Source organism: Camellia sinensis, chromosome 3 (genome assembly GCF_055761805.1).
Source record: "Camellia sinensis isolate YWXY chromosome 3, ASM5576180v1, whole genome shotgun sequence".
Taxonomy (NCBI): Eukaryota; Viridiplantae; Streptophyta; class Magnoliopsida; order Ericales; family Theaceae; genus Camellia; species Camellia sinensis.
Window position 1 is genome coordinate 26,975,433 of NC_138963.1, and position 16,483 is coordinate 26,991,915.

The window sequence follows — 16,483 nt, forward strand, 5'->3', positions numbered from 1 at the left end:
ATCATCAAAATTGGATAAAAAAATGGGCCCAATGACCTAACAAAAAAAAAGTTAAGGAGAGAGATGAAAGAGAGGATCTTAATTCAAATTTAATACCCCCTTACCGCAACCTCTATTGTTTGTGAGATATTCTATGATATACACCTTTTTTTTTAAATCTATGTCATATGTTTTAATTACAATTTTTTAGACTTTTAGTCATGACCTATTATAATATTAATTATAACTCTTTTTTTAAAATTATGATTAAAAATGATTTAATTATAACATTTATGATAATTAATATTATAAATATCATAATTTACATATGATACACAGTATCACCCATTTTTTATTTATTTATTTTCCTCTCTTTCTTCATCAGACCTTTCTAATTCTCTCTCTACTCTCATTTGACTTTTTTTTAGGGGAATAATATAGCAGTGTTTTGAAAATAAATTTCAAATTAATGATAAACTTTATCAATTTTAATTATTAAGCACATAAAAATTTTCATGTGTTAGTAATTTTTTAAAAGTACACCGATTTAGAATTTTTCTTTATTTTACGCTCTCTCTTAACGCTCTTTATCTTATTATTTATTTTTCCTATTTTCACCATATTTTGTAAAAAATAATTTTAGAGATAATATTCAAGATGCAAATAAAAATTGTGTTTAGTGTAAGTGAATCCTATGTTAACCTCATATAAATATGGAGAAATTACTACTCACGGTGATTTTTAAAAATTAGTATATATTAGTGTAAAAGTTTATGATATTAGTTATTAATATTTATAATTTTTTTTACTAATATTACATTTGTGTAACTCCCCTTATAAATATTACTTGCACCAAACATAAATTTTACTTACACTAGGTGCAACACTCACACCTTTCAAATTAAAATTATAGGGATTAAAGTAAAATTTAGATTAAATTACAGGAGTGAAAACTATAATTAACCCAAAAAATTAGAAGTCAAAAACATTTTCCCCCAACTTTCAAATAATATTTTTTAAACTTATTTAAGTTATTTTTACCTAACAATAAGTAAAAATTAAGCTAAATAATTTAACATAAACTATTAAAATGAAAAAAAAGATAAATTACAAATACACCCCCTGACGTTATACAAATTATTCTTTGTAATTATGAAAATTACATTCAACCGTTTCAAGTTTCTAATTGTATAACAAATGACTCGTTTTATTAATAAATCATAAATTCAATTAATAATTTTTAATGATGTCAAGTTTCTAATTGTATAACAAATGAAGCATAGTTATAAATTTTATTTTTATGTTAGTTTTGTTAAATAAAAAATTCTCCAATGGAGTACTAATCCAATTGGATTTGGCTTCTCTCAAGTTACAACTTGAGAAACATTTGAGCTTTGTAGGCTTATTTTAAAACCGATTTTGGTGATTTGAACTGTTCACTTATTTCGTACTCATTGAGTAAAAATATTAATGCAAAAAATTTAGATGATTGAATATCGGTACCTATATATTTGAATCATATTAATTTTTAAAAAATAGATGACAAATATAATTTAGAGAACAACCATTCATTTTTTGCAATATAAATTTGATTAAACATATACTTACCAATATTCAATTATCTTAATTTTTTGTATTAATATTTTATTCAACGAGTCTTAAAAGGTGAAAGATTCAGATTATCAAAATGAGACCGGTAATAAGTTTCATAGGGCCCTCAAGTTTTCTCATATTGATATATGAATATAAGAGAAATCTAATTCTTTATAATTTTACCACAAAAGACTATTTATATTTAAAAAAAAAAATCTTAAAGAATGTATTTATAATATTACTCAAAATTTATAACTGACTAAAATAAGATTTCGCTTATCAATAGACTATTTTAATAAAAAAGAAAATTCATTATACGCTCTCTGTATTTTCAAAACATTTTTTTAATCAAAAATAAAAAATTATTAAAATAATTATTTCTCAAACCAAAAATAAAAAATTATTAAAATAACCATTTCTCAAACCACAGCGAAAAGAATCCATTATTTTCCACGTGGGAGGGGTTGGTGAGATTTATTTTAATTTTGACTTTTTTAATTTTTTTTTTAATTTTTGAGTAAGGGTTGAATGGTTGGTGTGATTGGTGCACACCAAGAAACACCACAACGCTACGACCCCACAAAACACAAAAAAGGCGCCCTCCGAGATCGATTAACGCTAGAAATTTTAAATATTTTATTAAAAATTTTATCAAATATTTTATATGGGCGTGAATTTCGCATCATACGACACATTTAATAAAATTTTTGATAAAATTTTTGGCTCGTCTACCATTTTTGCTCCGAGATCTGAATTAGTTAACCCTTCTCTTTTCTCTCACCCACCCTGCGTCTCTGCACAATTATATATATCTCTACATTCTATACATCTACATACTCATCACTCGCTCTCTCTTCTCTCTCTCTCTCTCTCTCATTTCATCACTTGCAAGCAGCGATGGAGGGAATTCTTTTGGGTATGGGAAACCCACTATTGGACATCTCTTCTGTCGTCGACCAAGAATTCTTGGACAAGTACTCTCTCTCTCTCTCCCTCTCTCTCTCTCTCTCTCTCTCTCTCATTTGATCATTTTCGTGTTTTCAAGCTCAGATCTTGATTCCTCATCTCTGTTTCATTAGATCTGATGAATTTACTCGATATGTAGACAACGTGTTTGTTAAATTGTTGCCGTGAAATTATTAGATTTGAAGTTGTCCCTTTTGTGATTTGAGCTGTGTCTTCAGATCTTAGATTATCTATGCCAATTGGGTTTTCTTGTAAGATTGTGCATCTTGCTGAAACCATGATCTTTGCTCCCACATGGATCTGAATCTCATTGTTAAAAATTCAATCTTGATCATTGTTAATTCAATGCGAGTATAATTGTTCACCTGGGTTCTATTTGGATCTGTATGTTTGATTCTATAGCTAAAAACCCATTTCAGAGACGTAGATATATTTGCTCCTGATTTATTCATTTATCAATTTTGCACTTGCTAGAAAAGACTCAAAATTTATTTTATAGTATAATAGCTTACGGGATTCACTATATAAACACCATTGAAATTCATATTCTTTGCGCAAAATTCTAGGTAGCTTTTGATTTGATGGGTTAGTTTTTTTTTTTTTTTTTTTTGGCCTGATTATATGTACTTAAGAAGATGTGGGTGAAGAGTTGCTTATTACTATGGTCTAATTCTTGATTTTTTTTCCCCACTGTTGATAGTTGTAGTAAGTGGTAACTCTCTATGTGTCTGTCTTTTCTGAGCCTTTGCATTTCCTTCATCGTTGTTCTTGCATGTGATATACAGTTATTTCAACAAGTGTTGCCTGTTAACTACTTCATCACAGCCTCCCACCTCCGCTGGGCTCTGAATCCCTAAATATTTGAAAGAAGTGTATAATATAGGCAAATAATATAGGTTAATGTTTGTTTCTGTTGGAAGTCAGCATGTTTATCTGTGGGCTTAACTAATTGAGGTCGTCTCATAATTTATTAAAATTGATTTTTGTGATGTCTAACATGAACTGTGATGTTATGTCAACAGATATGACATCACGTTGAATAATGCAATTCTTGCAGAGGAAAAGCACATGCCTATGTAAGTAATTTATATATATATGTATTTTTTTTTCTTTCAGAATTTTTAATGAATGATGATTACATTCAGTATCAATGATTTCTGTGATTCATTCTTATAAAAAATATTGGTGACATTGCTTGACATATCAGAATATTTGTTAACAATTTACCAAATAGCTGCTGATTTTAATTTGTAAGGACTAAAATTGATAAATCACAATTAGTCAATCATAATGCATGACTTGAGTGGTGAAGAAGAGAAGATTTCTTCAGTTTATTATGCACTCTTATCGCAATATATGTAAAACTTCATTCCTTGCCCTGGTGGTGAACTTTACCAGCATAAATGGTAATGATTTAACTGAATTGATACCTAAGTTATCAAATGGAGCAAATACAAAATGAAAAATAAAAACCTCAGGATCACAAATTTGAATTTATTTACCTATGTTGTACTGCTTTTAGAAATTTTAGTTTGCTTGGATGTAGAAAATTATTGTTATTATTTTTAAAAACGCACACCCATGCGATAATACATCGACAAATAAAGTGCATAGCACAGTGCATTTGTCCTTAAAAATGCTTACCACGTTTAGTAATTGTATGTTGATGCATTTTTCAGGTATGATGAAATGTCATCCAAATACAATGCGGAGTACATTGCTGGAGGTAAGGTGGCCATTGTGTGTATGTTGGGTTCTTGAAAAATAGTTCCCATGATATCTTTAATGAATATAGTTATCAATTAGTGACAAGTTTTATGCAATCTTATCGTGTGCAGGTGCTACTCAAAATTCAATCAGAGTGGCTCAGGTATGTTTTAAATTTATTATGACGGCCTTAATGATATTATCTCAATTTGATATTATCTCAATTTGCAGCACAATGACCTTTTTTTCAATTTTATTTTTTCTTTTGCCATTAATAGTGGATGCTTCAAACTCCTAGTGCAACCAGTTACATGGGTTGCATTGGAAAGGACAAGTTTGGTGAGGAGATGAAGAAAAATATAAAACTTGCCGGTGTTAATGTATGTTACATGTTATTCTCCTCCTTCATTGTTGTAATTGTCATCATCAATTTTCATCTTCATCCCCTTTCTTTCAGTTTTTGGCTTTCAAACTCATGAATCTGCATTTTTGAAGCAATACGTGAGAGGGGTAACTTATCAATCTTATCTGTCATGTGCTGACACCCAGGTTCACTATTGTGAGGATGAGTCTGCACCAACTGGTACCTGTGCTGTTTGTGTGGCGGGAGGCGAAAGGTCAGTTTTACACAAGCTTGCTCTGAAACTCTTTTTACTGACTTCCATATTACTAGTGTGAATCTTCTTCTACTTTTTATAACTGTAAACAGAGTGAATCTCTCACCCTGTTTTAGTGTGCATTGTTATGGAGCCTATCCTATAATGTGTGCTGATAGTTAGTATTTGAAATGTGCATTGTATTGTATTTTGTGGTTTGCGCTTAAAATATGAACTATTTATTTGCCATTCCTCTTTATTTATCCAAAAAAAAGAACAGAGAAGTGAATAAGTTCTTATTTAGTGCAGAAAACTACGACTTTTCCTTGACTGATATGTAATGGCTTCAAATTTTGGTTGTATGAACTGTTAGCGGAATAAATTTTAGTTAATTTGTTACTCATAAAAGATAAATGTGTCTGAAACTCAATAATGTAGATAGTTGTGCTCTGGAAATGGGGCATCCCTAGTTCAGAGTTTTGAGTTGCCATTATGAATTTGATTGAGCAGGGCACATCCCATTTCTAAATGCGTGAATTTCTTTATTAGTAATTCTGTTATGGAACTTAGCAAACTAGCATTCAAAACTGAACTTCACAATAAATATCATGTTTGATATAATTTATCCAAGAAAAATATATATATATATATATATATCATGTTTGTTATATTATTGTGAATTTTACAAAATAAAAAGGTACATTATTTGAAATCATGGTTTCTTTATGATAATTTTAGTATCTTTTCATGTAATGGAAACAGAGCAAACTGATTATGAAGCCAATTTAACTACAGTATAACATGGACATAAAATGAAAGAGAATAAATTGTGTGCCACACTTGAGCTATGGTTTGTTATTTAGTTGATTTTATGGATGCATTTTGAGCTGGAAATGAAATTCCATTGTTTTGGTCTCTTCAGGCAGGTTATCTGGTCTGTGTGTAGGCTGTCATGGAACCTTTTATAAGATTCAGAAACTGGCTTTTTTTTTTCTTCATGTACCTTGACTGACAACATTTCTGTGTTAAATATATATGCAGATCACTTGTTGCCAACTTATCTGCTGCAAATTGCTACAAAACTGAACATTTGAAGAGACCAGAAAATTGGGCATTGGGTATTTTGTCTGCCCTGTGTCATTTGTAGGTCAGGTCTTCTTGTCTTCCTTATTCTTTTGTGCTAACTTCTTGATATTTGGACAGTTGAGAAGGCCAAGTACTACTATATAGCAGGCTTTTTTCTCACAGTTTCCACAGAGTCCATTCAACTTGTTGCTGAACATGCAGCTGCAAACAAGAAGGTATAACATGACATATAATTGAAAAATCGTACTTGCTCGGGTTGGCTTTGGCTAAATAAGCCCAAAAGCAAAAGCCTGTTCGTTTTGGCTAAAAAAGCTAATTTTCCCACTAACAAAAATACAAATTTTTTAACATTACCAATCGCATCAACTTTTTTGGATTTTTTAAAAAAAAAAAAAAAAAATCTAAAAAAACATTTGCCAATTCCCTTGTATGTTGGCTTGCAATAGCTACTGCATGAAACATTATTGAGATTTTCTTCCATGTGCAGGTCTTCATGATGAATCTTTCTGCTCCCTTTATCTGTGAGTTCTTCAAGGATGCACAAGTTAAGGCTTTGCCGTAAGTTTTATGCACTCTTCTTTTTGTGATCTTTTTTAGTTGGGAAACACAGAAATATTGACATAGGCCATATATTTTCTCTTTCTAGGTATATGGACTTTGTTTTTGGAAATGAGACAGAGGCAAGAACCTTTTCAAAAGTTCATGGCTGGGAGGTAATGTTTGTTTTGGCAACAGATGTCATGGATCACTTTTAAAATATTTGCCTGATTGGATTATTTTATTTTTTCAGACAGAGAATGTCGAGGAGATAGCTTTGAAAATTTCCCAATGGCCAAAGGCATCTGGAACACACAAGAGGATTACTGTGATTACTCAAGGTGCAGATCCAGTCGTTGTTGCTGACGATGGGAAGATCAAACTGTTCCCTGTGATATTGTTACCTAAAGAGAAACTCGTTGATACCAACGGAGCAGGTTTGGCTCTCTAGTTGCTCTTATTGCGTCAACTACTAAAAAATGCAAGCATACCATCCAAATGCATGTCTCTGTCAAAAGTTGCAATTTTTAAAAACGTTTCATAGTAAATTGAAAGCTATGATATCTGCTTTTTTATATCATTGAGGTATTCCCGTGGTTGGGCAAGTGAACACCATGAAAGGCTGATACTTCTGATCCCATTTTTCGTTTCACATTAGTGAAAACTTTATTTACATGAAATAAATGTATTCAATTAGATATATATATATATATATATATTTTTTCATTCTTGTAGGTGATGCATTTGTTGGAGGATTTCTGTCTCAGTTGGTTCAGGAGAAACCCATTGAAGACTGTGTGAGAGCTGGTTGTTATGCAGCCAATGTCATCATTCAAAGGTCTGGCTGCACATACCCAGAGAAGCCCGATTTTCACTGAGCTAGTCTGTCTTCCCATGATTTCAATGCTATGTTGTTTTCCAATTTTGATTATTGAGAAAGCCATTGCTGGTATTTTTATCTTTGTATTTTCGTTGGTTCCTTGCTCAAGTCATTATTGCTACGAAGAAACTCCCCTCAGAACTCAGTTATTTGGCGAGGGAATTTGATTCTTCAGGCGCCTATTTCTTATATTATGCTGGATTATGTATTTAATAATGTTACTTAAATATTAGTAGTTCCGCTGCCACTTTGGATAAACATGTCATGTTTTAGCTTATAATATATGTGATAAGATTTTAGCATTTTTTTAATATTTTAGCAGCCCTTGTTCCTTGTGATAATAGTGGTTGAGAACTGAATCGATTATTAAAGCTGAAGTAGTTGGAGAATGTTATTGTAACCTCTGAAAATTTTAGGGGCATTTCAAAAAATTGAAATGCATATAGCATAAGAACTACTTTTAAATTTCATGATGCCAAATTTATAATTCATTATGGCATTCATAATTTCATGTTTAAAATTCATAACCCCTGTTACAGTTTATAAGGCCACATTTGGTAGGGGATAAGGGGGAGGGTATTTTTTTTTTTTTGGGTTTTGGGATAAAATTATTTTGGGAATTTTTTTTCTTGAGAGCAATTTTATCTGAATCAATAATATTTTATGATTTTTTAATATTATACACATGAGCCTTAAGCTCTATTGCAAGCCACACACATCATATTTGTTTTGTTTCAGTTAGTATGATATTTTTTTTTTATGATTGAATACTAATAACATTTAATTAGTACCCATTTTATTATAATTATATTATATGAGCACTGCTATTTGAAGTGATTTTCACTCTAAAGGGTTGGAGAGAGGGGTAATGAATTGGGTAATGGTGTGGACTCAATTTATCAACCTCCAACAACATTACAACAAAATTGGAGTATTAGTCACTGTAGACTCTAATTTCGGTTTTCGGTGTACCAATATTACTTCAACAATGATTCATCCCACTAAAAATATCACCACTAATAGCACTAATGCATTAAAAAAGTAAAAAAAAAAATACAACTCCAAGATCAAAACATCACATCATTAATGGCGGGACCCACTGCCACCTAATTAGTGGGAGCACTTAGTGCTCCCAAGCATTTTTCATATTACTTGGGTGTGTTTGATTGGATGGACTGGATAAGGGGAGATTAGAATCTATCGGACTTGAGTTCTGGGACTGTGAATCTCCCGGATTATTTGGTTGGATTGGATATGTATCCCATGTTTGTTTTTTATGGGATTACTATTTTTAGTGAATTTAACGTTTGGTTGGACGGACTGGATAAAATAAATGAACAGAAGACTATTTTACCATTTTTCAATTATTTATTAAGTAATAGCAATATTAAACATATCTTTAATATTTTAATTATTTTTAGCTAGATTAAATAAAAATTTATTTTATTTTATTTTTTACACAATTAAATAAATTTATTTTTTAAAATTAAATAAATAAAATATCAATAAAAATATATGTTATTTTTTTAATTAAAATTTTAAATAAATTTGTTTTAAAAAATAATAATAATTAAACAATGAAATTAAATAAAACATCTATTAACATTTAAATATTGAAATTAAATAAAATATAAACAAAATTTTAAAATAAAACGTCAATAAAAAATTATTTAAAAAAATTAAATAAATAAAACATCAATAAAAAGTTAAATAAAATTATTTTATTTTTAAATTGAGACATTTAAATTTTATTAAATTTTACTAAACATAATACATAATTAAATAGTAGAGGGTCAAAATGGTCATTTTATCACCTAATCTCAATAGTAAACAATCCCCCCAAAATTGTCCCACACCCCCCCGGGATAATATAATCCCCCATATGGAGGATAAGGAGTCTGGTCAGACTCCATATCCGGCGGACTAAAAAACAAACAAATAATGGACTATTCACTCATTCGGATAAGCAATCCGAATAGTGAATAGTCCCCCCTAGTCCCCCAATCAAACACACCAGGGTGTGCTTGATTGGGGGGATAAGGGGGGATTATTTACTGTGCGGATTGTAATCCGCACAGTAAATCCAATCCGATATTTTTTTTTTTTTTAGTCCGCTGGATATGGAGTCCGGCCGGACTCCTTATCCGCCATACGGGGGATTATACTATCCTAGGGAGGGTGTGGGACAATTTTGGAGGGATTATTTACTGTTGGGATTAGGTGGTGAAATGACCATTTTGACCATCTACTATTTAATTATGTATTATATTTAGCAAAATTCAATAAAATTTAAATGTCTCAATTTAAAAATAAAATAATTTTATTTAACTTTTTATTGATGTTTTATTTATTTATTTTAAAATAATTTTTTATAGATATTTTATTGATGTTTTATTTTAAAATTTTACTTATATTTTATTTAATTTCATTATTTAAATGTTAATAGATGTTTTATTTAATTTCATTGTTTAATTATTATTATTTTTAAAAACAAATTTATTTAATATTTTAATTAAAAAATAATATAAATTTTTATTGATATTTTACTTATTTATTTATTTATTTAATTTTAAAAAAATAAATTTATTTAATTGTGTAAAGAAATAAAATAAAATAAATTTTTATTTAATCTAGCTAAAAATAATTAAAATATTAAAGATATGTTTAATATTGTTATTACTTAGTAAACAATTGAAAAATGATAAAATAGTCTTTTGTTCATTTATCCTATCCAGTCCGTCCAACCAAAAGTTGGATTCACTAAAAGTAGTCATTTTCAAACATCTAATCCCATGAAAAAACAAATACAGGATATATATCTACGGCTGTGATTCAAACCCCCAGCTGGGGGCACCTCCAGTGACCCCCAGCGCCACATGGCGCTCTGCCAGTGGCTGAAACCCAAAAAAAAAAAAAAAAAAAAAAAAAAAACTGTTTTTTTGACCAATCAGGAGTGACCCCCAGTACCCCCACTGGGGGTCTTAAGCTTTATTCATATATCTAATCCAATCAAATAATCCGGAAATTTACAATCTTAGGACTTAAGTTCGATAGATTCTAATCTTTCCTTACCCAATCTGTCCAATCAAACACACATTGGCGTGTTATACTTGTAAAAAAAAAAGTGTGCATCGTCGTGTTATACAATAAACAAAATATTTTAAGAAAACATGTTCATTCAAATATTATTTTTGAAATGAGGGATTGAACTGCCATGATTATGCTTTTCTTGTTAAAACAAAGCATATTCGCCTTTGAAACATAATTATTTTAATTGAATTTTTATAAAAAGACATGTATAAAAATTAAGATAGTGATGTGATAATTTGTAATGACTTTTTAACTATTTTAACCTATTGACAAACAAGTTTGAGTTTGTTTAGGTTCAAAAAAGGGAAAAAAAAAATTAGATGTTGTTAATGAGGGCCTTAGCCCTCATTTGGAATAGACTTTTTTAATCTGATTTTTTTTTTTTTTTTTTTATTTTAGCCTAACTAAAAAAGTTGTGTTTGAGATGATTTTAATTTTTTTTATAGTTGATTTGATGATTGTGAGAGAAAAAAAATAGAATGATTATGATTTGAATGTGACATTTTATCTTATTAACTATTTTAGTTTCTTTTTTTTTTTTTTGGTTTTTATTAACTATTTTAGCCAAAAAGTTGCATCCCAAACAAGGCCTTGTAAATATTATTTATAAAAGTGTATCATAAAATATACAATCTGAGAGGTGGATTTGAGCTGAACAATTGGGCCGAGCTATGGCAGCGCGGGTATGTTGTTGGCCCTTGCGAGGGCCAAACCCTGTGTCTGACCGAATTGAACCAACGTGACTCCCCGACCCATTACGTTGGGCCAAGCAAATGGTCGACTAGAATGTGGAGACATGCAGGTGCTCAATTGAGCTATGATTCGGCTTGATATTCGGTTAGATTCACAGTGATGCATTGGGCCAAGCCACGGACTTTCCAGATTAAATTTGGGCCGAGATGTTTACAAGGTGGCGGGGTGAGATCGAGATGTCAAACTACCTCACGACCGGTCAGTTCAAATAGACCGATTTATTATAGTTCAGCCGTCCCAGTCATTGTGGTGTTTCTTCCCAAGTGATAAGTCGGTCGTGATAGCCCGGTTGTGTGAGCCACCTGGACTAATGATCTGAAGAAGGGAAAATCCGCTCATGATATGCGTCAATACCGTTTGGTGGTTCAACAAACACTGTTTGGAGATTGGTCTCTACACGTATAAGAAAGGTAGAAGGGAGCACAGCCGCCTGTCCAGGGAAGGACAGCAGAGGTAGTGCGCCCACAATCTCTGAGGCTTCATGGCCAGCCTAGAAAATGAGGAATGGGGGAACGTTGGAGTAAGTAACCTGGAGGAATTCACAACTCTCTCTCTCTCTCTCTAAAGGGCTCTATTCCCATTCTTCTTCTTCTCCAAGTGTGCTGACTTGATCGTCGGAGGGTTTATCCGGCAGCACACCGCCGGACTGCTCACCATCTTTCTATTTTCAGGTCAAGTGACGTTACGTGAAACTTGGGTTCAAGGAGTACGGAGAACGGAGGATATTTCATCCCGTACACAATCATTTTAAATTTTGTTATCAATAAATGGAGGGACCTAACAAATGAAGTATTGCAAAAGACTGGAATGGAAACGAAACAGAATGTATCAAATTTTTAGCATGTAGGACCAGATTTGGCAAATCAGAAAAGATCAACTACATCGTTCTTAATTAATATCTTTAAAACGTTAGTTAACAAGACATAACAAAAATTTATTGCATTTAAGAAGCATGTTTTCTGTACCAGCAGACAACATTTATAGTAGTAGATTGTAGTTAGCACAATTATAACACAGTAACAAAACAAAAATGGCACTTAAATGCAGTGTCCAAATAGGAGTGTTGCTTTGTGGAGGTTTCTAGGCCTAATGTTTGGGCTCTCATGAGCGAATGCACTTAAAGTTTTAAGAGTAATGCTAGAGACCCTAAATATTCTATTAAAAATTTTATCAAATGTCTCACATGGGTGTGGGACCCACACAATGTGGGTCTCATGTGGGTCCCACACCCATGTGAGACATTTGGTAAAACTTTTGGTAGAATTTTTGGGACCTCTAGTATTTTTGAAATTTTAAATGTTGGTTCAGAACTCAAACAATCAATCAACTTCACTATCCATTTCAGAGAATAAATTTCTCAATGTGTGTGTGTGAACAACTTTGGAACAAGAAACTTGTGTGTGGCTTGTTTAAGAAATTTTCTTTTTTCAAATTTCATCAAGTGTTTAGGGCCTCCTTGATCTTTAGTGTGAAAAGGGCAGTGAGAGAGTTATCAAAAGTAGGCACTGACAAACACCCTACTTCATGCTAATTTAAAATAGCAAAAAACAAATAAAAAAAACACTATACTTTATGAAAAATGCCTCCTAATGCATAGTATTTCCTTTTCTTTGTCAAATTTCTGTGAGGGTTACATATATATACCACCAGGGTTGGTGGCCTGGTGGAGGATGCAGCCCATTCTCCAGCCGAGGAACCAGGGTCGATTCTTGAGAGGGGCATTTGAGATCACTCCCTGTGAGTAATGCCTTTACTCCTCTCGGTCCCTGGCCTCTGCTGCGGCGCGAGATTTGCCCTCCATTGGTGTCCTGGTGGTGGGTCCCTCACTTGGTGGAGGTTAATTCCTAACTGGCAACCGGTTACCCCGAGGCTAAGGCCCAACGGGGCTGTGATGACACCTCAGAGTCCTTTTTTTATAGTTCAAAAAAATAAAATAAAAAATTAAATATATATTTTTTCATAAGTCTTTATTAAAGTCTTAATATGTAAGGACCATCATCGACATCGACATTGGCCCATAAATTAGTGTCCAAACTCGTTCACAGATGGCTGCAGGTCAAAAACATTAAATTCAAAAAATCTTAAACTAAATCACGCACAACAAATTTGGCGTAGAGCCTGACAAAATTTCAAATCCCAGATCCAAGTCTAACTCAAGCCTTATTCGAATGGTATATTTTAAAAAGCTCAGAATTATCAAATTTAGAATTGGTTTAGAGGCACTTAACCTAATTGGAAACCATTTTGTATCATATTACAATGAAGATAAAGAAATTATAATAAATATTCCATACAATCTATGTGATATTTTGAGAAGTTGGTAAAAAATTAATTTTTTGACTTCTTTAGTCCATTTTGTCTTTTTATAAGTAAAAAATATGAGAGGTGATGTGACCCAAAATAGGTAAAAAGCTAAAAACTAACATTTTATTTGCTTCCTAAAACACCCATATATATATATATATATATATAAAGAAAATGAAGTTTCTAACCCACAAGTCTTGTGAGAGCTCTAAATTTTCAATCTAAATTTCATAATTTTTTGATTTTTAAAAATTTTAAAAATCTTTTATTGGCTAACTATTATTCAAGAAAAAAAAAATAATAAAAATTAATATCCCTTAATTTATGACTTTCAAATGGAAAGTATATCAGATATAAAAAAAATCAAAAGTATACTAATCCATTTCAAAATTCAAATTTGAGGGTCACTAAATATGAAAAATAATCTATTAATTTAAATTTAAAATTGACACAAAATAAATTTAAAATTATAATGATCTATCCCATAATTTATAAGTTTTGAATACAAAATTTAAAATTATCATAATTAGTTCATAATTTTTGTATATAGAAATAGTAAGAGTGATGTTGAGATTATTTATATATTTTATAAAAGAATACTTTTAAGAAGAGATATTATGAGAGTTGTAAAACTCATACAAAATGTATATACTATTATAATTGAAAAACATTGTCATCTTATTAAAATTTAAAGTTGCAAATTTTTTTTATTTTGTTTAATTTTTGTTAATATGTATCACAATATGATTGGTTTATAAATTAATTTTACATTCTTAAAATAAAATTTTAAATTTCGATTCTTCCTTAAATTATATTACGATCAATATTAGTTCCTTAATTTATGGATCTTTTATTAAATTATAAAATAAAAGTTTAAATTTATTTTTTTTTAAATTATATTACTACAATTAGAATGAGACCAATATTTACATATGTCATAATGATATAATATTATTGGTCTAAACATAATATGTGGTTAAATACACATATTCAAATTATTGATTACTATTAAAAGTTTATATTTTTATTTTTTTGTCATTTTTTGTTTGAAATTTTATAAAAAATAAATAAATTATTTCCTTCTAAAATACAAGGACTTAAACAATAAGTTTTTTAATACAAATATTTTTTTAACAAAATATAAAAATATTAAGAAAAATTAATGACTTTTTTAACAATTGCCAAACATAATACATTCTATTAATTTTTTTTAATCTCAGTTATCAATTAAACTAATTCAAATAAAAAAATTAATATTTTTTTTTGACTTAAATAGTTAAGAAGTGACTTTTTTTTTTAAATGAAATAAAAATAAACATTTTTTTTCTATTAAAAAATGATAGTTGGTGAAACCTATTTTTTTTATATAATAAAAAAAGAAAATGAGAATTACATGTGATAATTTATTATTCCAACAATGCTATAGACCCACGCTTTCACCCATAATGATGTGATAAGGGAGTTGGGTCCCGTGTCAGCAAATTAAGAGTTGACACATTGATACTACATTATTGTGGATATAATTATAGGTTTTTTTTGTGGGTCTCAAATATTTTTTTTTATTATTCATCTAGACTTTTTTAGTACTTGTTGTTGGATCTTGTTAATTTTTTTTTTAATCTCAGTTGTTAATTAAAATAAAAAATAAAAATATTTTGGTTCAAATTGCTAAAAAGTGAGTTTTGCTAAAACAAATAGAAATAAATGTTATTTTTCTAATAAAAGTGATGGTTTGTGGAATATCTTTTTTTATTTAAAAAAATGAGGGTTATTGGTAATAATTTATTGGTCATATATAATTATTTTTAGATGAAATGAGAATACTACTCTAAATTTTCTTCTTCCCTTTTTTTATTTTTATTTTTATTTTATGCAAATACTTTTATTTTTGTAGAAATTTAATTTTATTATATTTAAATATTTCATTGTAATTTTAAATTAAAAATAATTTTTTAAAAATCATATTTAAATTATTTTATGCCATTATAAATAAAATATAATATTTTTTTTAATATCAACTTATTCGATGATCCCTTTTTAAAAGTTATATTTACTTTTGTTCATTAATATTAAATTTGTAATTAATCTTATTTATTATTGAAAAAATAAATTAGCAAATAATTTTATATATTTATATATACAATTTTGTTTCGATTGCTTAGATTATTTGGTATGTCTGTCCAAGTCCATTCAAATTTATTCAAAGTTTTTAATTTTATATAGGTTCTCACCAAATTAAAAATTATGTTGTACAATCTTTAAGAATTTACAGGCTTGACTCGACTGACTTAGGTTCATCTTGCCTAAATTTACAACTTTAGCAAGGGCGTTGAAAGTTAGAGCATCTCCAATGGAGCTTCTATATCAGTTGCCAAAGCTAAAAAATGACAGGAATGACAAAAATGAGTCTCCAACGATATGCTATTTCACTTGCCAAAGATGGCAGATGCCATATGTGTTCTCAAATTTGGCAAGTGAAATGACAGATGCCAACCTTGCCAAATCAGCAAAAATCAACAGGAATTTGGCACCAAATTCGGTTGAGAAAACAACAGAATTAATCCAGTAGGGAAGCTATTTACCAAAATCAAACCCAATTTTCACAATCAAGCAAATTTCAAAATGAAATTGACAAAACACATGAAGATAGATAGTATATATATATATGATCAAACCCATGAAGGCAGATCGTATATATATATGATCAAAATCAAACCCAAAACATATATATATATATATATATATGAAGACAGATATTTTTGATGGAGATCAAAACACATGAAGACAGATTTTTTTGATGGAGATCAAGACAGATCAAAACATATATGTATATAGATGAAGATCGTACCAGAGACGGAGAGTACACAGATCGGAGGGAGATAGAGTCAAACCAGAGAGAAGGGGTTCCGATCTTGGAGGAGAAGGGGGAGATCGGGTCCGATCATGGAGGAGGTCATGAAGGAGAAGTGGTTCCGATCTTGGAGGATATCAT

General features: G+C 30.0%; 1 protein-coding gene across 1 annotated transcript; it reads left to right on the forward strand.

Moving 5' to 3' along the window:
* The first annotated feature begins 2,091 nt into the window (after positions 1 to 2,091).
* Positions 2,092 to 7,602, forward strand: LOC114262589 (adenosine kinase 2). The gene is made up of 12 exons (XM_028202945.2): positions 2,092 to 2,546; positions 3,561 to 3,614; positions 4,218 to 4,264; positions 4,377 to 4,408; positions 4,524 to 4,625; positions 4,795 to 4,862; positions 5,883 to 5,959; positions 6,045 to 6,142; positions 6,415 to 6,485; positions 6,574 to 6,640; positions 6,718 to 6,901; positions 7,200 to 7,602. Exons 1-12 carry the CDS (start codon positions 2,470 to 2,472, stop codon positions 7,340 to 7,342), a joined length of 1,020 nt encoding a protein of 339 aa, XP_028058746.2. The 5' UTR covers positions 2,092 to 2,469; the 3' UTR covers positions 7,343 to 7,602.
* The last annotated feature ends 8,881 nt before the right edge of the window (positions 7,603 to 16,483 follow it).